Genomic DNA, 25,828 nt, shown 5'->3' on the forward strand with positions numbered 1-25,828 from the left:
TTTGCACCAGCAACTGGGACTTTCAGAGGAAACCATTTATCAGATTAGCTGGTTGATACTGCCATGCAGAATCTGACCATGGGACAGAGACCCAAGAAAACGAAGGTGGGATGGTGAGGGGGTGGCAGAGTGGAGATCTGGGTGGTGGGGAAAGTGTAAGTGCTCTGGGGAAGAAAAGTCAGATTGGGGCAAAACAGGCAAGGGGGCAGCTGGCACTTAAACTGAATGCCACCTACTTGCCAAGTAGCGTAGAACCAAACTGTGAGCTGAAAACCAGGAGCAGTAAGAGAATCCGGCTGGACACCAGGAACAGCAGCCCCATGGTGCTCAGTAGGGATCAGACACGGTCACCTCCAAGGGCCCTTCCAGTCCATGAATTTGGGACTTCAAGCAACCATTTCTTTTCTGTCCCTAATGATAACAGTATCTGCAAGTGTACAGCGCTTACACTGTGCCAGTCATTGGTCTATGTTTTTTATTATAGTAACTTGCTTAATCTGAAAACCAGAAGAGGGAGGTATTATTATCTTTATATTACAGATGAGAAAATTGGCACAAAAAGATTAAGTAACTTGCCCAAGGCCCCACTGCTAGAGGCCACCAAGCTAGAGTGTGAACCCACCAGAATCTGTGCCCAGTCAGGCTCTGCTGGCTTCTGTAAGCGCTAAGGCCCTCCCTTCCAGCTCCAGTCCCTTGGGGCCTTTGCTCAGCCCTGTAACTTTTCTTTTTTCTTTTTAAATATATGTTTATTGATTTCAGAGAGGAAAGGAGAGGGATAGAGAGAGAGAAACATCAATGATGAGAGATAATCATTGATTGGCTGCCTCCTGCACGCCCCCCACTGGGAATCAAGCCCACAATCCAGGCATGTGCCCTCAACCAGAATCGAACCCAGGACCCTTCAGTCCGCAGGCTGACGCTCTATCCACTGAGCTAAACCTGCCAGGGCTCTTTTCTTTTAAATATATTTTTCTTTTCTTTTAAATATATTTTTATTGATTCCAGAGAGGAAGGGAGAGGGAGAGATAGAAACATCAATGATGAGAGGGAATCATTGATCGTCTGCCTCCTGCATGCTCCATACTGGGGATCGAGCCTGCAACCCAGGTATGTGCCCCAACCAGGAATTGAACCGTGACCTCCTGGTTCATAGGTCAACGCTCAACCACTGAGCTACTCCGGTTGGGCTTTTTTTAAAAATATGTTTTTACTGATTCCAGAGAGGAAGGGAGAGAGAGAGAGAAACATCAGTGATGAGAGGGAATCATTAACGTTTTCTTTCTGGTTCTATGGGAGGAAGCAGAAATGCTGTAAAGTTTCTAGCACTGAGTTATTCTTACTTACCTTCAGGGGTAGTTCAGAGGTGACCAATAAACAAGCTCCATCCCTGATTGTGTAGGATTCCTCCACCCTCCCTCCCCTCTTCCCTACCTCCCTCTATCAGCCCACTCAAGTACTGAGTTTAATAGTCTTGCAAAATAACCTCTAAGTCAGTCCTGGAGCTGAGAGGATTCATACATTTAAAAATACTTATAGCTCAGTTGGTTAGAGAATCGTACTGATACCTCAAGGTTGCAGATTTGATCCCTGATCAGGGCACATACAAGAATCAACCACGCATAAATAAGTGGAACAAGTCAATGTCTGTCTGTCTGTCTCTGTCTCTCTCTCTAAAATAAATTTTAAAAAATTTTTTTAATACTTATTGTATATCTACTGTGTGCCAAGCACTGATCTAGGTGCCACCATAATTTTTTCTTGACTTGGAAGTATTATTGAAGTGAACAAGATGGCAGAAAAAAGTTGAGGGTCTCATCAAGCGGGGATTGAACACATGGGACTGCTGAGGTGATCCTCTGCTTCATGGCCTAGGCCAGTGGTTCTCAACCTTCTGGCCCTTTAAATACAGTTCCTCATGTTGTGACCCAACCATAAAATTATTTTCGTGGCTACTGCATAACTGTAATGTTGCTACTGTTATGAATTGTAATGTAAATATCTGATATGCAGGATGGTCTTAGGCGACCCCTGTGAAAGGGTCGTTCGACCGCCAAAGGGGTTGCAACCCACAGGTTGAGAACCGCTGGCCTAGGCCTTTGCAAGCAGAGCAGCAAGAGGAACATGCCAGGGGTTGCTGATGTCAAAGGTGCCTCTGAGGCAGCTATGGCCAAGACTGGTTAGAAGCCCATCAATCCCTTTGCCTCTTCCTGGTGCACAGAAAAATGACAATTCCCTGTTAGGTAGGGGCCAAGCCCCTGGGTCTGGCCGATGGACTGCGAGCGGCAATGATGCCGTCTCTTCAGGCCTGGACATGAGAGGCCAAGCACAGTCCTCACGCTCTCCGTTGTGAGAGAGGAGGATGCAGAAGCTAATAAAGGACTCTCAGGATGCAGACACTGTAAGAAGTAAGGCCGCTGGATCCCTGAGTCACTTCTTGAAGTTATGAGTGAAAAAATTTGTCTAATGTTCTGCACCCCAATCTTTTGTGTTGGGAGAATGACAGGTGACGGTTCTGGTATATGTGGTGGAAATGGGGAAACGGCTTTCCCTGGTCTGGGAAGCTTTCCCTGCCTTGATCACCCTCTTCCCCACAGGGTTCATCTCTTCTCGAGGGTCTCCTGAAGCACCTTGTACGAATTTCTACACTGGCATGGTTTAAAGTCAGCCTTCTATGAGATGGTGAGCTCCTTAAGGGTAGGGCTTAACTTAAACACATCACTTAGGTTCTCAAGAAGCTGAAATGACTGGTGGGGAGAAAGGATGAAGAATTTAACTTTGGATAAAATGCTTTATATTGACGGTAAAATTTCCAAGTGGTTCTACTCAACTACATTTTAAAGAAGGGCTTCAAATTCAGCTAAGAGGTTATAGATGATTTGGGGCGTCAGCAAAGTGCCAACATTTAGAACTCTAATAGCAGAAGATACCTTCAAAACTAAGATTATGGAAACCGTGACACCGTACCAAGCTCTTTTTATCATTATTTTACATTATTCTCAGAACAACACTATGAAGGAGTTATTAGCTTCAAAAATGAAGAAGTTGGGGCTTAGCGAGGTTAAGAAATTTGCCTATGATCACACACTGGTAAATTGAGGATCTAGAATTCAGGGTAAAAACAATAGCAACACAATAGTCATAATGATAATTATAAAAATAATGAGTTACTCTTTATTGAACACTTACTATGCTCCAGATAATTTAGCACTTTTAATACATTTACATCTTACAACCACCCTATGAAATAGAATTTGCAAATGCAAAAACCTGGCTCTATCAACCAACTAAGCCCTTAACCACCATGGCTTTAAACAAGCTTTGGGGACACTCTGTTAGATGGCTAGAACAATAAAAATTTGCAGGATAATTTAGTTTTTAAAATGATTTCACATAACTTATCTCACTTGATTCTCACAACACGGTGAAGGGTGGTGTGCAAGGCATGTATTCTTGCACCCAATTGAAAAATTAAGAATCTAAGACTCCAGGACACTTTTAAGACTAGAATACAGATCTACTGACTTCTAATCTAGGCTTCATTAAAAGCAGAGGTAGAAAAAAAGTAATACAGAGAGAGGCTAAAAGTTAAATGATGGAACAAATGCTAAATAAATGCGAACGGAAAGGAAGCTGACACCAAATATTAACATGAGATAAATAGGCACTGAGGCAAAAAGCATGGAAAGAAATAGCCACTGTATGATGATTTGAAAATTGGCTACAATAATAATTTATTTTATTTCAGAGGGATGGTTACTTCTTTAAATTTTTACTTTTTAATTACAGTTTACACTCAGTATTATTTTGTATTAGCCTCAGGTGTACAGAATAGTAATTAGACAATCATTTACTTTATAAAGTGTCCCCCCGATATTTTCAGTACCCGACTGGCACCATACATAGTTATTACAATATCATTTGCTATATTCCCTGTGCTTGTACTTTGCACCCCTGTGACTGTTTTGTAACTACCAATTTGTACTTCTTATTCTTTTCACCTTTTCACTCATCCCCCAACCACCCTCCCCTCTGGCAACCATCAGCTGTTCTCTCTATCTATGAATCTGTTTCTATTTTTTTTAACAGATTTTATTGATTTTTTACAGAGAGGAAGAGAGAGGGATAGAGAGTTAGAAACATCGATGAGAGAAAAACATCAATCAGCTGCCTCCTGCACACCTCCCACTGGGAATGTGCCAGCAACCAAGGAACATGCCCTTGACCAGAATCGAACCCGAGACCTTTCAGTCCGCAGGCCGACGCTCCATCTACTGAGCCAAACCGGCTAGGGCGAATCTGTTTCTATTTTTGTTTTGTTCATTTATTTTGTTCTTTAGATTCCACACATAAATAAGTGAGATCAAGTGGTATTTGTCTTTCTCTGACTGACTTATTTCACTGAGCATACTACCCTCTAGGTCCACCCATATTATCACAAATGGTAAGACTTCACTTTTTTATGGCTGAGTAACATTCCAGTGTATGTGTGTGTGCTTTATAGCTTCTTTATTCACTCATGTACTCGTGTATTGATGGGCACTTGAGTTGCTTCCATATCTTGGCTATTGTAAAAAGCACTGAAATGAAAATTCTTTTGAATTAGTGTTTTGGGTTTTGCTGGGACATAAAGCAGTTCTATTTATAATTTTTTGAGGACCCTCCATACTATTTTCTTAAAAATATATATGTATTTGTATTGATTTCAGAGAGGAAGGGAGAGGGAGAGATAGAAATATCAATGATGAGAGAGAATCATTGATGGGCTGCCTCCTCCACGCCCCCCACTGGGGATCGAGCTGCAACCCGGGCATGTGCCCTGACCAGAATCGAACTGTGACCTCCTGGTTCATAGATCTACGCTCAACCACTGAGCCACGCCAGCTGGGCCTTACTGTTTTCCACAGTGCTGCACCAGTCTGCATTCCTACCAGCAATGCACGAGGGTTCCCTTTAACTTCACTTCCTTGTCAACACTTGTTGTTTGCTGATTTACTGATGAAAAGCATTCTGACAGGTGTGAGGTGAGATCTCATTGTGGTTTTAATTTGCATCTCTCTGATGATTAGTGATGTTGAGCATCTTTTCATATGTCTATCGGCCATCTGTATGTCCTCTTTGGAGAAGTATCTATTCAGGCCCTCTGCCCATTTTTTAATTGGATTTTTTGTGTGGTTATTTTTTTATATTGAGTTGTATGAGTTCTTTATACATTTTGTATATCAACTTCTTATTGGATGTCTCATTGGTGAATATATTCTCCCATTCAGTAGGTTGTCTTTTTGTTTTGTACATGGATTCTTTTGCTGTGCAAAAATTTTATAGTTTGATGTAGTCCCAATCAGAAAAAAAATAATTTATTTTTTGCTAGAATAATATAGTAATTCTAAATCTGCATATATTAAATAATAAAGGTTCTGAAATACAAAGTCAAACTTGACAAAACTATAAGAAGAAACTGGTAAATCCACTATTGAGGTAGTAGGTTTTAATACATCTTTTTTAGTAACTGGAGATTGAACAGACAAAAATCAGAAAGGATTTGGAAGATCTGAACAATGCCATTAATAAGCTTGAGGTCTATTATCTATAAATTTATGTATATTTATATAAGTGTGTACATATATATTAAGCTTGTTAAGTAAATGTATATAAGTGTGTGTGTGTATTAGAGAATACACTTTTCTTTTAAGCATGCAAATTAGCTACACATGAGGTCATAAAGCATGTCACAAAACATTTCAAGAAATTAGTATTACAAAGACTATATTAAGCAACCAAATTGCAACTAATTTAGAAATCATCAAAAACAACAACAAATCATCCCACACACGGAAATTGAAAAACACACTTCCAAGTAACATATAGTTCAAAGAAAAAAAATCTTAATGTAAACATTTTTAAGAACTAGAACTAAATGATAATGAAAATACCACATCATAAAACACACTGGACAGCTACACTAAGACCCCGCCTTTCCAATTCCAGACAAGAAGGCGGTAAAATCACAGGTGCACCACTAGGCACGGCTCCCTCTCTACGCCCCTGGCCGTGCGTAACATGACCGGGGAAGCAGGAGCTGACTTTGCATCTCAGTCCTTTTCTCCCGCAAAACCGTATGAAAACACAAGGTCAACATTTAAAACAAAAACCACCAGCGGCCACATAGTAAAACGGTACCCCAAGCATGTCAAACTCAAAGGCTAACACTGGCCAAATACACAAGGTTTAAGTGTATGTGGGCCGAAAAAAAACAAAAGCTTCAGTTTTCATAGAAACGTAGGTTTATTTTGATAGCGACATGCTGAATACAAAGGGCTGAAATAAATGAGTAATCGTTACCATAAAATAATAGAACATTTTAATAAAAATTCAATATTTTTCTTGAACATCAACTTACCAGATACTGAATAACTGCACAAATTAATAAGCATAACGCAAATAAACCTATGTTTCTTGTTCTCCGAAAGTGAAATATTTCCTGTGGCGCACACCAAACAAGTCAGTCCAAGACTAATGACGTGGCAATCGGCTGCGAAAATGTTCACTGCTGGTGTTAGTGGAGAGAAATGGTGCGCCTGCGCGTAAGGCCCGTCAGGGAAATGAATGCAACACGATTATAGTGATCAGTCATTAGCGAACGTTGTAGTTCGTTATTAATAATTATGTATAACAGGGTATTGTAATTAAGTTACAAAAATTAAGACATTTTTATTAAAACGTTTCTTACATACCGTTGTATTGGCTGGGCTGCAAAAATATTCGTTGTGGGCCGTGAGTTTGACATGCTTGCTGTACATCGCACTGTAGCCAGGTGGTTCAGTTGGTTGGAGCATCAATCCTGTCCATCAAAAAAGTTTCAGGTTCAATTCCTAGTCAGGGCACATACCTAGGTTTCAGGTTCAATCCCCAGTCAGGGTGTCTACGGCAGGCAACCAATCAATGTCTGTCTGTGTGTGTCTCTCTCTCATAAAAATATATCTTCCAGTAGGGTTGAAAAAACAAACAAATTGTACATCGTTTTCCATTTATTTAAAAAGCAAAGTCACTAGGATGGTATAAAAGTAATACCAGTGCCTTTTTAAAAAAATATATTTTTATTAATTTCAGAGAGGATGGGAGAGGGAAAGAGAGCTAGAAACATCAATAATGAGAGAGAATCATTGATTGGCTGCCACCTGCACAACCCCACTGGGGATCTAGACCACAATCTGGGCATGTGCCCTTGACCGGAATTGAACCTGGGACCCTTCAGTCCATAGGCCAACACTCTATTCACTGAGCCAAATCAGTTAGGGCGGTCCAAGTCTTTTTTTATTTCAGAGAGGAAGGGAGAAGGAGAGAGAGAAACATCAATGATGAGAGAGAATCATTGATCAGCTGCCTCCTGCACGGCCCCTCCTAGTGGGGATCGAGACCACAGCTCGGGCATGTGCTCTGCCCGGGGATCGAAACGTGACCCCCAGGTTCATAGGTTGATGCTCAACCACTAAACCACACAGGCTGGGTGCCTTTTAATTTTTTTTTTATTGTTTAAAGTATTACACATAGTCGTACATATATCTCCTTTTTTCCCCCCCATTGACCTTAATTTTTTGATGATGAACACATTTTCTCTGAGATTGAGAATGATCTCCATTCTCAATTTCCACTACCCAAGAGAAATGAAAGCTTACTATGTCCACAGAAGACTTGCATAAGAATGTTCATAGGTGCTTTTTTTTTTTTAATATATTTTATTGATTTTTTTACAGAGAGGAAGGGAGAGAGATAGTTAGAAACATCGATGAGAGAGAAAGATCGACCAGCTGCCTCCTGCACACCTCCTATTGGGGATGTGCCCGCAACCCAGGTACATGCCCTTGACCGGAATCGAACCTGGGACCTTTCAGTCCGCAAGTCGACGCTCTGTCCACTGAGCCAAACCGGTTTCGGCCATAGGTGCTTTATTCATAGTAGCCAAACACTGAAAACAATCCAAACAAACATCAGCAGAGACTGGATAAACAAATAGTGCATATCCATCCATATAATGAAATAACCTCAGTGATAAAAAGGAGCAAATGAACTAATATATGCAGTACATGCTGATGAAAGAAGCTGCCCTCTAAAGAGAATACTGAATGCTTCCATTTAGATGAACGTCTGGCCTCGCATAGTCCTCACACTAATGAACTGGTGACGAAGGGAAGATGGATCCAACATGGGCCCCACGGAGCCTTCTGGGCTGATGGAAATATCCTATATCTTGATTTGGATGATGGGAGCATGGTTGTTTACATTCGCCGAAACTCATAAAACTATAGACTTAAGATACATGCATTTTATGATATATATATATTCAATAAAGAAAAAAAATTACAGAATTCAACTTTAACAACACTTACAAGGAAATATATAGCCTTAAGTGCATATATTAGAAAAGAAAAAAAAAAGATTCAAAACCGATTATCTATCAAAGATAGATAATAGGAAATTTTTTTAAAAAGAGCAGCAGAATAAATTCTAAGAAAGTAGCAAGATGAAAACAATAAACATGAGCAAAAATTAATGACATAAAAAATAAACAGTAGAGAAAGTCAATAAAGTCAAATGTGAAATGTGTACATAAAAAAGACTAATAAAAATGGAAAAAACGTAGGTAATATTGATCAAGGTAAAGAAAAGAGTTGCAAATAAACAATGTTAGAGAGTTTTAAAGTGATATACTGAAAGCTACAGCAGAGTTTTGTGTGTGTGTTTTTCATCTTCACCCGAGCATCTGTTTTTTAATTGATTTGAGAGAGGAAGGGAGACAGACAGGCAGGCAGACATCGATGTGAGAGATATCAGTACCTCCCATACTCGCCCCGACTGGGCATCAGACCCGCAACCTGGGTATATGCCCTGACCAGGAATCAATCTGCCACCCTGTGGTGCCCAGGACTACGCTCCACCAACTGAGCCACCCTGGCCAGGGCACAGCAGAGTTTTTAAAATGAGAAAACTACAAACAACTTAATGCCAATAAATGTGAAGCAGACAAACTAGACAATATTATATAATTTCCCAAAACTAATTCAAGAAGGAAGAGAAAAACCTATATAGTCCAATACACACAAAACCCACATATTTTGTTATCTGAACAAGGAGATCTTTGAAAGTGGAAAGAGGCATTATGAATGAGTATGCAGGGAACAGACATAACCTGCTCCTAGCCCAGGCATCTGGCCACTTTAAGTTCACACACAGCCAGAAACAAAATTTAAATAGGTCATGTAAATTATTCCTACAAAGAGGACACCAGGCCCAGAAGGCTGTACAGGAATGATCTACCAAATATTCAAGAAAGCACCAATTCCAATTTTAAGCCACCTTTTCTTAGAGATTAAGGAAGGAAAAGCATTCTGAACGTATTCAGTGAGGTTAGTAAAATTCTAATTCCAAAACAGACAAATATAGTATGAGAAAAAAATCCAGGTTAATATCACTTATGAACATAGATGTTGATACCTTGTTCAACATATAAACAAATCAAACTCAGTACTATATAAAAAAAGATACTATATTATGCCCCATTTGACTCTATCCCAGATATACAAAGAAAGCTTAACATAAAAATATTAATGTAATTTATAGCATTCACAGATGAAAAAAGAAAACCCGTAAGATCATTTCAATAGATATAGAAAAAGCATTTGATAAAATTTAACACTAAACTAGAAATAAAAAAGAAACATCCTTAGCCTATTAAAGAGCATGTACCAAAAACCTATAGGAGTCATCGTTACAAAAAACCATTAGAAGCATTTATTTTATGTTCAACAAGTCAAGGATGCCTGCTATTCCTGCTTCTAGTTGACATTCTATTGGAGGTCTTAGCAAAATTGGAAGCAAACTGGAAAGAATAACAATAAATTAAAGGCACAGAATTGGAAAGAAACAACAGTCCTTCAGTGGTTCTCAACCTTCCTAATGCCTCAACCCCTTTAATACAGTTCCTCATGTGGTGACCCCCAATCATAAAATTATTTTCGTTGCTACGTCATAACTATAATTTTGCTACTGTTATGAATCGTAATGTAAATATCTGATCTGCAGGATGTATTTTCAGGGGTCTCGACCCACAGGTTGAGAACCTGTGGATAATACCCCTTCAAAACTGCAAGTGATTAAAACTAATTCAGAGCCAGAGTGTCTTAGTGGGATGACCCAGAGAGGGCCACAGAGGAAGGTTCCACGGAATCAGTGGTGTTAAATTTCTTGAGTTGTGAGGTAGGTATGATATGGGTTTAGTTTTATTATACTGCTTCATAATTTATATAGATAGGTGTGCTTTTGTATTTTTTTTGAATGATATTATTCATAATTCAGTTCCATTAAAATATAATGTATTTTTACTTTCTGTATTACCTAAGTATTAGTTGTTTTATTCTTTTACAATGAAAATGTAAACATGTATTTGGAAGAAAGAAGATTTTAAAAAGAGAAAAACAAAAGCCAGTGAAGGGAGCCTGGAATTTCACCAACGGTTTGATGGATGGGCTGGTAGGTGGCGGTGAGGGTGGTTAATAAGGCCAAGTTCCATTAAAGTCAGGACAAGGGCTCAGTCAAGGATTGAGAAGAGGCTGCTAGATTTGGAGGGAAGACCCATGGCAGTGACCTTTAAGAGGGCAGTTTTTATAGGCTGGCAGGAGGCAGGGCCCAAAAGAGGGGGTTAAATCATGAATGAATACATAGCAAAGAACTGGAAAACACCCAAAGGCCTAACAATCAGGGCCTGGTTAAACAACCGCAGTGCCATTCATAAAGAAATGATGCTGTGTCCATCCACAGGCGGGCTTACAAAATTAGGTGACGTAAAAAATTTCAGGACACAAAATAGCATTTGTGCAGATTACAATCATGAAAGGACATTCGTGTGCAGTGAGCGGCAGATAGGACTGGACAAGATCAAGTCATGCTTGTGGATGCTGTCTTAGGGCTACGGGATTTTATTTCCCATGTTTGGAATGCTGGTGATCGTCAAACAAAAACATGTAATGCTTCTTTAAAATAAAAAGAATGGCTGTTGAAGAAATGGAGGCAGCAAGTGAAGAAATCTGACGTTGACTGGAAGGAATGAGATGGCAGAGCCCTGGAGGAGTGCGGAGGGTTTGGGGCAGCCGCTGGTGGGGGCGAGCCAGGGGCGGCTGGGGAACAGGTAGAGGAGAGAGGGAGGCTATTTCCTTCATTGTCTATATGCCCTTTAAAAAAATTAAAAAACCAACAATCCACTTTTTAACAAATTCAAACAGTCCAGAAGTGTGTGTGTTGGGGAAGGGGGGGGGGGGCGGCTAATGATAGAACCTCCAGCCCTCCTCCTATTCCCTACTATAAATAGTTGAGTGCAGCCCAGCTGGCGTGGCTCAGTGGTTGAGTGTTGACCTATGAACCAGGAGGTCATGGTTCAATTCCTGGTCAGGGCATATGGCTGGGTTGCGGGCTTGATCCCGTCTGGGGCATGCAGGAGTCAGCGGATGGATGATTCTCTCTCATCATTGATGTTTCTAACTCTCTTTTCCTCTCCCTTCCTCTCTGAAATAAATAAAAAAATATATATATATTTTTAAAAATAGTTGAGTGTACCTTTCCAGAGCTCTACCCTTCTCTTTCAACTGCATTTCACTGGCATTTTATTTTGTTTATTTTATTATTTAATTTTAATTACAGAGTCAGATAGGTTTGTTAAAATATAGGATTAGAGAATGTAAATAATGAAATCTCCCATCCTCCAGAGCTAACATCTATTGGTGGTCTGGAAAAGGTCCTTCCACACTTTTTTGTGGGATGTAAATACTTATATAGACATACATATACATACTTATTTATAGCTTCATGGTTGGTTGTTTTCATAAAAGCAATACCATATTCCACCTACAGTTCACCAGTTTCACGCTACAATATGTTACGGCAGATCACTCCCTCGTCACCACATAGGATTGCCTTCATGCTTTTGAATAGCTGACTAATATTTCATAGCATATAGTTGGAAAATAAGATTCAGAGAACACAGGGGTCATCCATCTTTTCCTGTGATTGGCCAGGAAGAAGATATAAAAATAAAAGATTCAAGATCACCCTGGCCAGTTTGGCTTGGTGGGTAGTGTCGGCCTGTGGACTAAAGGGTCCGGGTTTGAATCTGGTCAAGGGCACATGCCTGGGTTGCAGGCTCGATCCCCAGTGTGGGGCCTGCAGAAGACAGACAATCAATGATTCTCTCTCATCATTGATGATTCTCTCTTTCTCTCTCCTCTCTCTCTCTCCTTCCTCTCTGAAAGCAATAAAAATATATTAAAAAAATACATACATAAATAAGAAGTGTCACAAATATCACATGCAAAACAAACAAACAAGATTCAAGATGGCAGGAGGCACTGCCTGTACGGGACTCGCCGTGAGTGGGGAGCACACAGAGGTTTTCTTTCTGTCTTTTTCTTAAGCCACAGTCCTACCCAAATCTAGTGAAAGCATACAGACCTGCAAAGAGGGAGGGTTGTGATTTGAGCCTGAGTGATAAGGCCACCGCCGGGGGCCCAACTTCCTTGAGTGACCTGTTCTTCCCCGGTGATGGCTAGGCAGAGCCCACTTATCAGGAGCCTTAAGGGGATCCCCTGGAACCGTGTCCTCCGGGTGTGGCCCCTGTGCCAGCAGGAGCCACATGGTCTGGGAAACACATCAGAAATGCAAATTCTCAGGCCCCGCCCCAGTCCCACTGATCAGCATCTCTGGCATGGGACCCGGCAGTGCCTGTGTAATAAGCCCTTCAGGGGATCAGGTGCATGCTCAACCTCTGTTCTAGAATGTGCATTGAGTCTGACTGCACCCATTTTCTTAGGAGACAGGGAGGAGTCAGCCCGGAAGGGGATAGGTTGGCCAGCTTCATAATTGGTCTTCAGTGCCTTTCAGGCTGCAGGCAAAGTCAGTGACCAGGGTAGTCCCAGAAACAGCCTCCCACCCCCCCTCCCGCCACCTTTCCGGTAACATCAGTCCTCCCTCCACAACAAGAGCACCACAGAAAGGCAGGGTGGCCGTGCAAACCCACTGCTTTCCCCTTTCCCTCAAGTGTGTCCCCTCCCTGTTTAAGGCAACCCCTCTCCTGGGGGCTGCCCTTTGCTGGATGGAGGTGGGAGGGGGGAGAGAAGCTTCGAATGTTGGGGAGGAAATGTCCTCATTTCACCCAGCTGCTTCTGCCCACACCTGCTCCGATGAGACCCGAGGAACGACACCAGTAAATGACACAGAGCCAACTAGAGGGGCCCCTTCCCACAGTGCAGTGGGGCCCGGTTAACTGACAGGAAAACTGTGAATGGGCTCAGGTGGCTGAAATGAGGGGCTGGGGAAAACAGCTGGGCTCCTCTGAGGGGGGGGGGCGGGGGGCGGGTGGAGCAACTGTCTTATGTCACCCCCAGGCTCTCGGAGTTTGGGGCAAGGGGTGGGAGGGTTGGGCAGGTCAGGACCAGATCAGAGACCTGCCGATTTCCCTAGGATTCTGAATGGGACATCATGGAAGAGAAAGAAGCTTGAGTAGAAATAGGGCACACCCAGATACTGAGGAGGTTCCGGTGGGTAAGCCCCACAACAGTCTTCAGTTATGCTATAGGCAATAACCTTCATTTCTAAAAAGGAACTTCATTTCTGGGAGCAGTTTTAGGTTCACAGAAAAGCTGAGTGTGGAAACTGACAGGAAATTTTTCGTTTCTTCCTGGTCTGCCCTCCATAGAAACACAGCGGGGAAGTTCATTCATGCAGTCAACTGGTCCGTCAGTCCACCGATCATTTTATAAGCATCTGACGAGGTCTCTCAGCAGCAATTCCCAAACTTATAAGAATCACTGGGAAGTTTATTAAAGAGGCAGGCTCTGTGTCTCTTTACCAGAGATTCTTTTAAAAAATTAAATATATATATATTTCAGAAAAGAAGGGAGAAAGGGGGAGAGAGAGAGAGACATCAATGATGAGAAAGAATCACTGATTGGCTGCCTCCTGCCACATTGGCGATCAAGCCCACCACCTGGGTATATGACCTGACTGGGAATCAAACTGTGACCTCCTGGTTCACAGGTCGACACTCACACCAGATGGGCCTCACCAGAGACTCTGATTCAGGAGGTCTGGAGTGGGGCCCCGGACACACGGGACACAGTCCGCAGGAGATGTTATACATTGGACACCCTGTGCCCTACCTACTCTGAGAAGCTCGGGCAGGGTGTAAGGTACCAGGGCCATGAGGCTCTGGTGGGAAGGGAGGAAGCCATGAACATAAAAGACCCGCATCCCAGCCCCCACCCCACCCTGAGAACTGAGGACGCAGTACGATCCATGTCAGCTGAGGCGCGGGGCACTCACAGGCCTGAGGATTTCAGAGGGCAGGCCAGCGACTGGAACACGCGCCAGCTCTGAGATCCCTGCTACGGCAACCAGCAAGAGTCCGTGAGGAGGAAATAACCCAGGGGACTGTCAGAGAATGAGGCCTTGAGCAAGTTCACCTTCCGGCACCTCCGTTCCCTGATTGTTGGGGGGCGGCACGGTTGGGGGTGTGGAGATGGCCAGAAGAAAGCCCTGAGTCTGGGAGGAAGCAGGGTCCCCTTGAGGACAATGACTGTGGTTGGAGCAGAGGGACCACATACGAAGAAATGCAGGGTTAGGCTGGAAAGGTGGGGTAGGGGTCCTGGCGGTTGAGGTGTGTCCCCCAAAACAACATATTGAAGTTCCAACCCCCCGTACCTCCGAAGTGGCCTTGTTTGGAAAAGGTGGTTGCAGGTATAATTAAGAGGAGGTCATATCGGAGCAGGGTGGGCCCTTGTACCTGACATGACTGTCGTCCCTACAAGAAGAAAGACAGAGGGAAGACGGCCATGTGAAGACGGAGGCTGACTGGAGTGATCCAGCACAAGCCAGGGAATACCGGAGTTACCAGAAGATGGACGAGGCAGGAAGGCTCTCCCCTCGGGCTTCTGAGGGACATGGCCTGCAGACACTTTGATTCTGGACGCCCAGCCTCCAGAACTGTGGGAGGACATAGTTCTGCTGTCTTAAGCCACCAGTGTGGTCCTTTGTCATGGCTGTCCTAGGAAACCAACGCAGGGGCTTTGGATGCTTAGTGATGAGGAGTGTGGAGCCAGTAAGGCCTCTTAAGCAGGGAAATCGTGCTTGATGCATAAACCACAGGGACCTGAGGATCCATGTCAAAACCTTCTCCCTGTTTTCGCTCATTTTTTTTAAAAGGCTTTACTTAAAAGTCCTTTGCCCACCCATCAAAATGTTGATATCATGAAAGACAGAGGGTAATTAAGGACACATTTTAGATTAAAGGAAACTTACTGAGACATGACAGCTGCATACAACCCGTGATCTGGGACTTTTTTTCTTTGGGGCTATAAAGCATATCATTGAGACTATTGTGACATTTGAATAAAGTCTGTAGATTAGATTCTCACATTGTAGCAATGTTAATTTCCTGTTTTTTTGTCATTTTACGGGGGTTATGTAAGAGAAGTCCTTGTTTGAAGAATGCACACTCAGCCCTGGCCGGTTGGCTCAGTTGGCTGGAGTGTTCTCCCATACACTGAAAGGTCACAGTTCGATTCCCAGTCAGGGCACATACTCAGGTTGTGGGTTCCATCCCTGCTCAGGGTGTGTGGGAAGCAATCCACTGGTGTTTCACTCTCACATCGATGTTTCTCTCTTTCCCACTCCCTTTCTCTCTCTCTAAAAATCAATAAAAGCATGTCCTTGGGTGAGGATTTAAAAAAAAAAAAAGAAACACTCAGCCCTGGCTGGGTAGCTCAGTTGGTTAGAATATTGTCCCCAAACACCAAAATCATGGGCCCTGACCCCCAGTCGGGACAAATACAAGAGTCAACCAATGAATGCATAAATAAGTAGAACGACAAATCGATGTCTCCTTCTTCCACTCTCTCTAAAAATAAAAAAATAAAAGTATTTAGGAGTAAAGGGACATGATGACTGCAACTTACATTCAAACAATGTATGCATACATTAGGAAGATAAGATAATAAAGCAAATGTGATAAAATGTTAACCTTTGGGGAATCTGGGTGAAAACTACAGGAGGACTTTCTGTATAATTCTTGTCACGTGAAATCACCAAATTAAAAGGTGGGCGGGTGGATCTGCTGACCAGCCCATGGCTCTCCTGCTGAACAGTCTCCAACCCTCGGAAGCTTCTAGAGCTCAGATCTGGACACCAAACTAGAGTGATGAGCGAAAGAATTCTGAGAACTTCTGGTTTCTACATGTTGGGATTCTACCGATGGCCTTGGTGGTTGCTGATTACTAACATGTGGTTAATGTGGAATTATTTGTGTTACAGGTTGTTTGCAGAAAACCCTTTTCTCTCCTTCTCATGCACAGTATGACCTGGAAGTGGAAGGGGCCCTACATATTTAATCAAGCTCCTTCCACATTCATTTCGCCCTCATTAGTATTCCGAGACAGGTGAATCCAGGCTCTTCTGAACAATTTTGGACAATGGAGTCGCACCCTCTCTCATGGCCCATTCATTCTATTACTGGTCAGTTCCGACCAGGAGGAAATTCCTCGACCTGCTGAGCTGGAACCTCGATCCACTGAAACTGGTCCTGTCCCCTGGATGGTGTCACAGCACCACCTCCCCCCATGGTCTTAGTCATCCTCCCCTGAACAAGTTCCGGTTGGTCAATGTCCCTCTAGAATGTAAATGCAATACTGCACGTCTAGCTCGATGATCAGAAAGCAGAGACCACAACCTCTCCAGTGCTGGGCATTCTGTTCACACAGCCTCAGGTGGAACTGGCTTTCAGGCAACTGCATGACACGGCTGACTCATAATGAATATAGACCCGACTGACACCACCGTTTTCTCTTGAGAACCAGGCTTAACTGCTGTTGGTGTCAGCTGTTATCAACACCCAGCATCACATCATGCATTTGTTTGCTCAGCGTCAGTCTCCACCCACTACAATGCAACCTCCAGGGAGGCAGGGACTTTGTCCTGTTCTGAATCCCCAGCCCCTAGCAAGTCCTGGCCCATAGCAGACATCAATAAAGACATGCTGACTAAATGAATGGCTGGTAAGACCTATCTCCCTTATCCTGTACTTAACCATTTGCTATTAATTCACACCCAGTCGACTAACAAGAGGGATTTGAGGTGACTTGCTTTGCAGAGGGCTTTGTGTGACCGTCAGAGCAAACTTTGTTTTCGTTGGAATTTGTATCTTATTAAATTTACATCATTCGTTGCAGCTGGTTAAGATCTCATTCCTGGTTCTCTCAACCAACATATCGGCTCTCCCTCCTAGTGTCAAACTGGAGTGAGGCTCACAGAGGTTAACAGTAACTTCCTCAAGAATGACTCCGCTGCGGCCGCACTGGTCCTCTTGCATTCCTCAAATTCTCCCGGAACGTTCTAGGCCCAGAATCTTTGCTTTGGCTGCCCTCTCTGCTAGCACACGCCCTCCCACCCCCCAGGTAGCTACAAGGCCAATTCCTTAACTTTGAGTCACTGTTCAAACGCTTCCTTCTCAGCTGACGCTGGTCGTCCTGTTTAAAACTGTAAAATGTCCCCTCTCCAATACTACCCCTCTTCCTGCTCTATATGATTGTTTCGTTCATAGTCCCGATCACCTTTTAATGAGCTTTATAACTTCGTTTATGTACTGTGTGTACTGTGTGCTATCTGTCCCACCAGTCCTGCCCCTTGCTATAAAAGGGAAGACATGTTTGCCTGTTTTGTTCACTAATGTATCCCAAGTACATAAAACAAGCCTGGCACATAGTAGATGCTCAATAAATATTTGCTGAATGAATGAGTGGACAGCGTCATCCCTTCTGGACCCAGAAATGTATGTGTCACCAACATGAGTAGGACACAACAGAGCCAGCTGATCACATGCCACCCACGTTACCTCCCAGGCACTGGTAAAAACGTGCAATGGGACAGACGTCCTCCCTCCAGAATGGCATCCATCTCTTAACCAGCTCCCTCCGCGTACAGTCTTTCAATCAGTAAAACAAGACAAAGTGCCAGGAACCCTATTTCAAAAAGCATTTTGGCGGCACTGGAACATGCTCGTTTTATACACCACGAGGTCAGCGGGGGGATTCAAAACTGTAATGCAGCACATGATCCCAATTTTAGGAAAACAGCTGTCTAAACAGAAACAACCCTGGAAAGAAATACACCCAAATGTTACCAGTGATTATTTCTGAGGAGTGGGATCTTGGTTCATTTTCATTTGCTTCTCTGTATTTTTCAACGTTGCCACAATAAGCAAGTGTTTCTCTTATCGTGAGAAGAATTCCAACATATGAGTACTTGTTGTCGTTGTTATTAGCCGGACCACTCAGCCACACGTGTCCTCACTACGGCCAGAGAACCCTTTCCAGGCCGGTTAACCTCAGCAGCAAATACGCGCATGGAGAGACGCATTCATCGCAATCCTAAAACAACCTACGAGGAAGGTACCGTATGGCCGTCACATTACAGATGAAGCAACTGAGGCTCAAAGAGGTTACAGTAACTTGCTCAAGGCCATTGCTCGGAGCCTGGTGATGGACCTGAGCCTGGATTTTGAGTTCAGGCAGTGTAGCTCCAGAATGGATGCTCTTAACCATTCCACCAGGCTACTGAGACTCCAACCTGCTCTTCCCAAGCAATAGGATGCTGAAGGAGTGGTGGGGAGGGCGGCCATGGGAGGGGTGGGAGCTGACATGCTTTGATATACAGTGGGGCCTTGACTTACGAGTATAATTCGTTCCGAGACCGAGCTCGTTAAGGAGCTTGTTAACTCAAATTACTCGATCAACTCAATGCAAAAAATCAGCTGAGAGACAGCTGGTATCTCAAAAAACTCGTTAGTCAGGACACTCGTAAGTCAAGGCCCCACTGTACGTTACTTCTTTTTGTTCTTGCAACTGCCCTGAGAGAAAGGTATTGCTTTCATCTCCCTGTTTATATAAAGAAGGAAAATGGGGCTCAGTCAGGGGTTTGAACCTCCGCTGTGATACTTCAAGCTTGCCCTTGCCCTCCAGTTTCCTCCTCTACAACATTAGGATAATAATCATCCCACCTCACTGACTGCAGGAAGTCCTTAGTGAGAAAATAGCTTCAAAACACTCTTCACCACGGTGCCCAGGATGCGTTAAAAGCTTCATCAATGTTAGCTACGTCTACTCTCATTCTTCATTCTAAAGTCTGCCAAAGGCAACAGGTTGACTTGCTAGCTGAACAAAGGGGAGGAATTAATTCTTAGTGATGCCATCAGGTGCCCTCTGACCAATGAACAGAGTCACAGAGGAGGTGCTAGTCCAAGTGGCTCTGGTGGAGCTGCGTTTCCCCCTGTGGAGGGGGGCAGGCATGCCCTGGAAGCACAAGGGGCAAGGTTGGGTCCTGTCCCTCACCCTGGCTGTCCCTGCCCTGCACCCTGCTCTCCCTGCGGAGAGTGAGGCCTGCTCCTCACTGCGGCCTTCTGGTTCCCCGCCACTGTGCTGGGGTCCCTGGCCTCAGCTGTTTCCTTAATCAGGGCCTCACAGCCTCTGCAGCGGGGAGTGGGAGCCCCAGGCCTGGGACGGCCCTTGATAAACAGCTGGAGCCCTTGCTCGCAGAATCTGTCATCTCCAAGGGAAACACAGAAACAAGCTACTGGAGCCAGGGGGGCGGCTGATAATAAGTCACCCGGCTCCAGGAGGCCCCTCCGCTGCTGGGCCTCCAGCCTCTGCACCTGGAACCTCCCGCCTGCCCTCCCAGAGCCAGCGCCACCACGTCTCCTCTCCTCCACAAAGCCTGCCCTGACTCCCCCAGTCCCCCACCCCCCGCCAGCTCCCATGGCACACAGTACGGAATTCATTCCTCCATTTATTACATTAAGTGGAAACTGCTAAGGTGCTGGGGTCCCAACCAGCCCGGGCGCTCCAGAAGGCGGGTGTGCTGTGTCAGGCGCCCGGCACAAAGCTTAGGAAATGCCTGTGGGAATCCGCAATGATGGGGAACACAGGGCCGACTGTTGCAGGGGCATTCAAACATCTACATATTGACAGAAAACACTGCTGGCTAAAAAGTCATGTTGGTAGATGTCAAGGAACTCTTAATGTTTCCAAAAGAATAGCCAGCATTTTATATGTTCGCCATACAATGTTCGCTTGAGAGGCCATTTTCATTTCACTTGAGCGATCTGCGAATAATGCCTTTTTTCTGTTAGTTTCATTACCTGAAACAAAATAAAAATAGCTATCTCCCGCTATGTGTAGTAAAAATACTTTCGCTAGATAGCAAATGGTAAGGTTTTGAAATCATTTTGATCAATCAAGGAGATATTTCGGTCATGTTCTAAAATTAGAGATTCCTGTGTTTTCAGGCAAGCTTTTCAAACAGTTGTAAATTGCAGTCTATAATCGCATCATCATGCATGGTACGAATTTTTGTATAACATCAAAATTTAAGTAACATATGTAGCATAAAAAATGTTATGTAAATAAAGGGAAAAAATGTTATGTAGAAAAAAGGGAGATGCAACATCGGGCATGCAAAATGAGCCTAACTTTGTAAAAGTAAAAACGATTGCATATGGAGAGTATTCTATGATCTTATTTTAAAAGAATAAAATGTAAGTGTATATGCGTAGAAAAAGGGTTCTGAGGGACACAAACCTGCCCTTAACACTCGTTTTCCCTGGAGGGTGGGACTTACATCTTTATTTTCTTCCTGTCTGTAATGTGTTTTCATAATGATAATGGTTGTTTTACTTTTATCATTACAGTGTTTGTACTATTTGACTTAATTTAAAAATTAAATGTAAAAATTAACCATCATTTAAATAGCTATTAAAATAGTTGTGTGGAAATTATTTAAATAATAAAGATAAAAGACTAGGAGATATATCAAATGTAAACGAGGCTGTCTTTGAGTGTTTAGAACTAGGAATGATTTTTCTAGAGATTTCCTATATTTCTGTATTGTCCACACTTCCTATACTGAGCAAGTATGAATTTTATAATTTTTTAAAATCTTATTTTAAAAGTCCGAATGAATCAGAGAATGAACGAATGCATGACTTTTTTCCCAACCCTGGCTCTTTGCCTGCATCTGACCCAACATGCAGGAGATTCTTGGCCATTGCTCTGTCCTCCTCCGCTATACTGTGTGGATTAGGGCCTCCGAAGGACCCTGTGCACAGATGTGCCGGGTCCAGGCCTCCATCCACAGTGCCCTCGCCAGATCTGGACACCTGTGTGGTGGTGAGGGGCTGGAGCAAGAATCCCTGGCTCTAGTCAAGGTGGTCATGGTGCCTGCCCTGCCCTCGCCACTACCCCCCACCAACCCTCCCAACTCTACCCATTCACCTCGAGACCACTCAGCTCTTCAGGAAGCACCTCCTCAACCCCAACCTTCCCTACCCTCCCTTGCCCTGGAATGCCCACAGCACAGAGAGCCTGCACCCCAAGACTCAAACTTGCTGCCTCTGTTCTCACTGTTTCCCCTCACTCATTTATTGGACCAACATTTACTGAGAGAATATAGTAGCATATGCAGTGATGAGCATTATTGGAGAAACAAGGGCTGGGCACAAAGGCATCAGGCACAGAACAGTCATTCTTCCTAGAGGCTAAATCAGTGGTTCTCAACCTTCCTCATGCCGCGACCCTTTAATACAGTTCCTCATGTTGTGGTGACCCCCAATTTCATTGTTACAAATTGAACATAATTAAAGCATAGTGATTAATCACAAAAACAATATGTAATTATATATGTGTTTTCCAATGGTCTTAGGCGAATCCTGTGAAAGGGTCGTTTGACCCCCCCAAAGGGGTCGCGACCCACAGGTTGAGAACCGCTGGGCTAAATGAATGAAAGAAGGATGGAAGGCAACTAAGACACAGTGTAGGAAGGGCGATGAGCTACACCACACAGAATATACTACCCAGAGGACATGCTACCCAGGAGGCAGGATATGTCAGGGGGGACAACCAAGTGGATTTAAACTTGAAGAATGGCCAAGTCTGGACAAAGAGGGTGGGTGGGAGGAGGATAAAGGGCACCCCAGGAAGGGGGGCAGTGTGAGGAAAGTGATGGAAGCAGGAACACCCCAGGGAGCAGGCCCTCTTATGGGGTTGTAAAGGTTGATTGTGGTTCAACCTGTATAACCCATGAGCTTAGAAAGGGGTGGAGAGGTGGGTTGAGCCCAGATGCTAGGAGAACCAGAGCACCAAGATAAGTCGAATTTGATGTTATAGGCCCCGGGCAGCCCCTAACGCAGCCGTGGGCAAACTACGGCCCTCGGGCCGGATCCGCCCGTTTGAAATGAATAAAACAAACAAACAAAAAAGACCGTACCCTTTTATGTAATGATGTTTACTTTGAATTTATATTAGTTCACACAAACACTCCATCCATGCTTTTGTTCCGGCCCTCCGTCCAGTTTAAGAACCCATTTTGGCCCTCGAGTCAAAAAGTTTGCTCACCCCTGGCCTAACGCCTCTGAGCAGTGGTGCCGGAGACAGGCACAGTAGTCCCGGGGGGCGCCCATGGAGGTCTGGGGTGGGCAGCCAGCAGCAGGAGTGGGGAAGAGGCGCAGAGGGGACATTGCAAACTTTGTGCGGAGCGTGTCCTTAAAGGAAGAAGGTCACACACACTGAGGGCTGGCCATGAGCAAGTCACTCTTCTACCGACTTAAATCCTGAACACGACTGTAACAGTGAGCTGATAGGGCGCTGTGATCCCACGAAACAACTTGCCCACGGTCACCTTGCTAGTAAGCAGGCCAAGAGATGTGAATCCAACCGCCAGGGCGCCCTCTCCCCATCCCACTTTCTTCTAGAGCAGCGGTTCTCAACCTTGGATGCACATTAGAATCACCTGGGAATCTTTTTAAAATCCTGATTTCTGGGCTTCATCTTCTGGAAATTCTGTTTCTTTGTTATGGGGTGGGGCCACAACATTAGTAACAAAGAAACAGAATTTCCGGAGGATGAGGCCCAGAAATCAGGATTTTAAAAAGATTCCCAGGTGATTCTAATGTGCAGCCCAGGTTGAGAACCACTGTTCTAGAGCATCTTTTACATTCGCCGGCACCTGGCACCATGCTGGTTCAGCACACAGCAGAACGCGTGAACGAAGAAGTGAATGAGCAAACGACTGGATCCAGGCTGGTGAAAAGCCTCTCGGCACAGACGCAGGGTGGAGTGGAGAAGGGTTGTAAGGGTAAATGGAAAATAAAACAATCATCTCTGTCACCACTTCCTCTGGGCTGGGTCACGGTTTTTAACGGTGTGCAGCAGGCACATATACAGTCTGGCACATGCACATCCACACCGAGAGCTATTTATTTACTTCCTTTGTCAGGGGTAAATACAGATCAGGTCAAAACAGGCTCCCCACAACCGCCAGGGGGTCTTCCCCAGGTGTCGATGCAGCACTTGGCCCAGAGAAGTCACAGGTGGCCGCCTGCTCGTGTCGCCCACCTCCCTTGATGCATGTGTACATCTGGTTCACCCGGGAGACCTCATGTGCAGTGGGGAAGGAGGAAAGGGGGGAGGGTGGCAGGACGAGGCTTCCTCTCCCTTTCCCCAGTGTGGGTGGAGCAGCAAAACTCACCCACCACCCAAAAGAGTTAACCAGTGATATGGCCTGGGTGCTGGCCCAAGAGTTGGCACAGTCAATCCTCAGATTGCTAAATATTTCCGGGAGGACTGGGGCAAGGGGTGCCTCTGGGAAGCAGGTAAACAGCAACCCATGTGGTGGGACATGGATCCTCATTCTCTGTGGACTAGCTGGGGGAAGTGCAAGGCCAAGAGGGACCCAGGGAGGAGCCTGAGAAACCAAAGGCCCCACAAAGGAAGTGTCCCCACACAGATTTCCACTTTCCACACCACCCCCCTTCCTGGAGCAAAGAGATGCAGTTGGTGAACTGGGGCTGTGGGTAGTGGGAGGAGGGATTCCACCACTGGAGCCCTGGAGGGACAGCCCGGGTTAGAGGGGCAGTGAGACGGGACATGTCCCCTAGGCGCAGAGGAGAAGTCACAAAACTCACCAACTGAGAAAAAGCAGATTCCACACCCAGAACATGAGAGAGAAGTGAAACCGCAGCTCCCAAGCGTGCTCCCACCCCCTCCTTGCTGGCACCCCCACTCCCCCGCTACCCTAGCCCACACTGAGCCTTGCCACCCCAAGATGGCGGGTATCCCCTTCAAGATGCGGGCCTGCCACATGCTTTCACGGGCTCCCTTTGGGCCTTCTGAGCTCTGAGCCACAAGGCTGGCTCTCTCAGAGCTGCGATGGCCTGGTGTGCCCTCTATGGGGAGCAGGCAAAACCCAGGGCTTACAAGCTCCGTGAGGTAAGGGACTGTGCCTGTCTTGTTTTTTTCCTCTTTCGCCCACACTGAACACATCTATAACAGGCACTCAAAACACAGACACTGGGCGGATGGGTGGATGAATGGAATGATGGATGGATGAATGAATGAATGAATGAATGAGTTAGTGAGCGAGCACTGGACCCGGAAGACTGCCTTCAGCACCTAGCCACCTGAAGAGTCACATCGCCAGAGAGGAAAACCATTCCCCTCCGCTCCCTTTCAGTCCCTGAGACGCCCTGAGAGCTCTGGGGTCTCCACCTGCCGCTCACCCTCTCAGCATCTCCACCTCTTGATGCCGCAGATGATTACGTTTGATCCTCTCAACCGCCTCGCTGAAGTGTGACCGCCTCTGCCGGCTCTGAGAACAGCAGGGCCTCCCAAAGGGGCGCCTATGGTGCTCTTCAGTGAACCTCACCCTGACCCTACAGTGCTCCTGGGACAAGGGCTCCGGAAGGCCCTCCAACGAGGGAGAATCAAACCCTCCACCTCTGATGGGGCAGTCCGGGGAGAGGGCATTAGCCAAGGGGGTGCCAGCCCCTCTGCCCTGGGCCTCCCCCCAGAGAGAAGTCTATTTAAGAAGACTTCTTTTCGCCGGGTCAGTGTGGCTCAGCGGTTGAGTGTTGACCTATGAACCAGGAGGTCACCGTTCGATTCCCGGTCAGGGCACATGCCTGGGTTGCGGGCTTGATCCCCAGTAGGGGGTTTGCAGGAGGCAGCCAATCAGTGATTTTCATCATTAATGTTTCTCTCTCCCCCTCTCCCTTCCTCTCTTTATTTAAAAATAAAGACATATATTTTTTAAAAAAAGACGACTTCTCTTCTTGGAGGTTCCACATACAAAAGCCATCCTCACCCATGTGGCATGGCTCTCACGGTCCTTTCCCATCTAGATTCTGTGGCAGAGATTGCTCATTGCCCCCAGAATCCATTCCCCTTCATACTAGAAACTCTGTATGTGTGATCCCCAAACTCCCTTGCAGCTAAGTGTGACATGTGACCAGCTTCCGGCCAACAGGGTGAGTGGCCTGGCGATCTTCAGACCACATCCTGGAAAGGAAGGGCAGTGCCTCCTCCTCCCTTTCTCCTTTCCCACCGGCAGGGTCACGGGCCCCGGAGACGTGGTGCTGTCCTCAGCTGCTTCAGCATCCGGGGGCACAGAGGAGCAACTCCGTGGGGAGCGGGTCCTCGACACTGCCAAGGGGCAGATCCACCACCCAGACTTGTAGGTGAGAAATTTCCATTTGGTTTAAGGCTCTGTTACAGCAGTCCAACCTCCCCCAAGGCCTATCACAGACTGTTCTTCTTTTTAACTTTATAAAAAAATCCTCACCCAAGGATGTTTTTATTCTGAGAGAGGGAGGGGGGCAAGGGGGGGGACATCAGTGTGACAGAGTAACATCAATTGGTTGCCTTCTGTATGCGCCCCAACCAGGGATGGAGCCCACAACCTTTGGGGT

The 25,828-nt window shown here is 45.2% G+C and overlaps 1 protein-coding gene across 5 annotated transcripts in view; it reads right to left on the bottom strand.

Annotated features, from left to right (window-relative positions):
* CCND3 (cyclin D3) overlaps positions 1 to 25,828 on the bottom strand; it is a 91,584-nt gene that overhangs the window by 47,691 nt on the left and 18,065 nt on the right. For 2 of the 5 annotated variants that reach the window (XM_081095060.1, XM_081095057.1), the window contains exon 2: positions 6,732 to 6,838. The exons of 1 other annotated variant lie outside the window; for it this stretch is intronic. In XM_081095060.1, coding sequence (XP_080951186.1) covers positions 6,732 to 6,833 — 102 coding nt within the window. In that variant the 5' untranslated portion in view covers positions 6,834 to 6,838. Of the gene's footprint in view, positions 1 to 6,731; positions 6,839 to 18,214; positions 18,377 to 25,828 lie in introns of those variants that run through there. 2 more of the 5 variants (XM_081095056.1, XM_081095059.1) reach the window with 2 other exon arrangements.

Source organism: Myotis nattereri (genome assembly GCF_964212035.1).
Source record: "Myotis nattereri genome assembly, chromosome: 6".
Taxonomy (NCBI): Eukaryota; Metazoa; Chordata; class Mammalia; order Chiroptera; family Vespertilionidae; genus Myotis; species Myotis nattereri.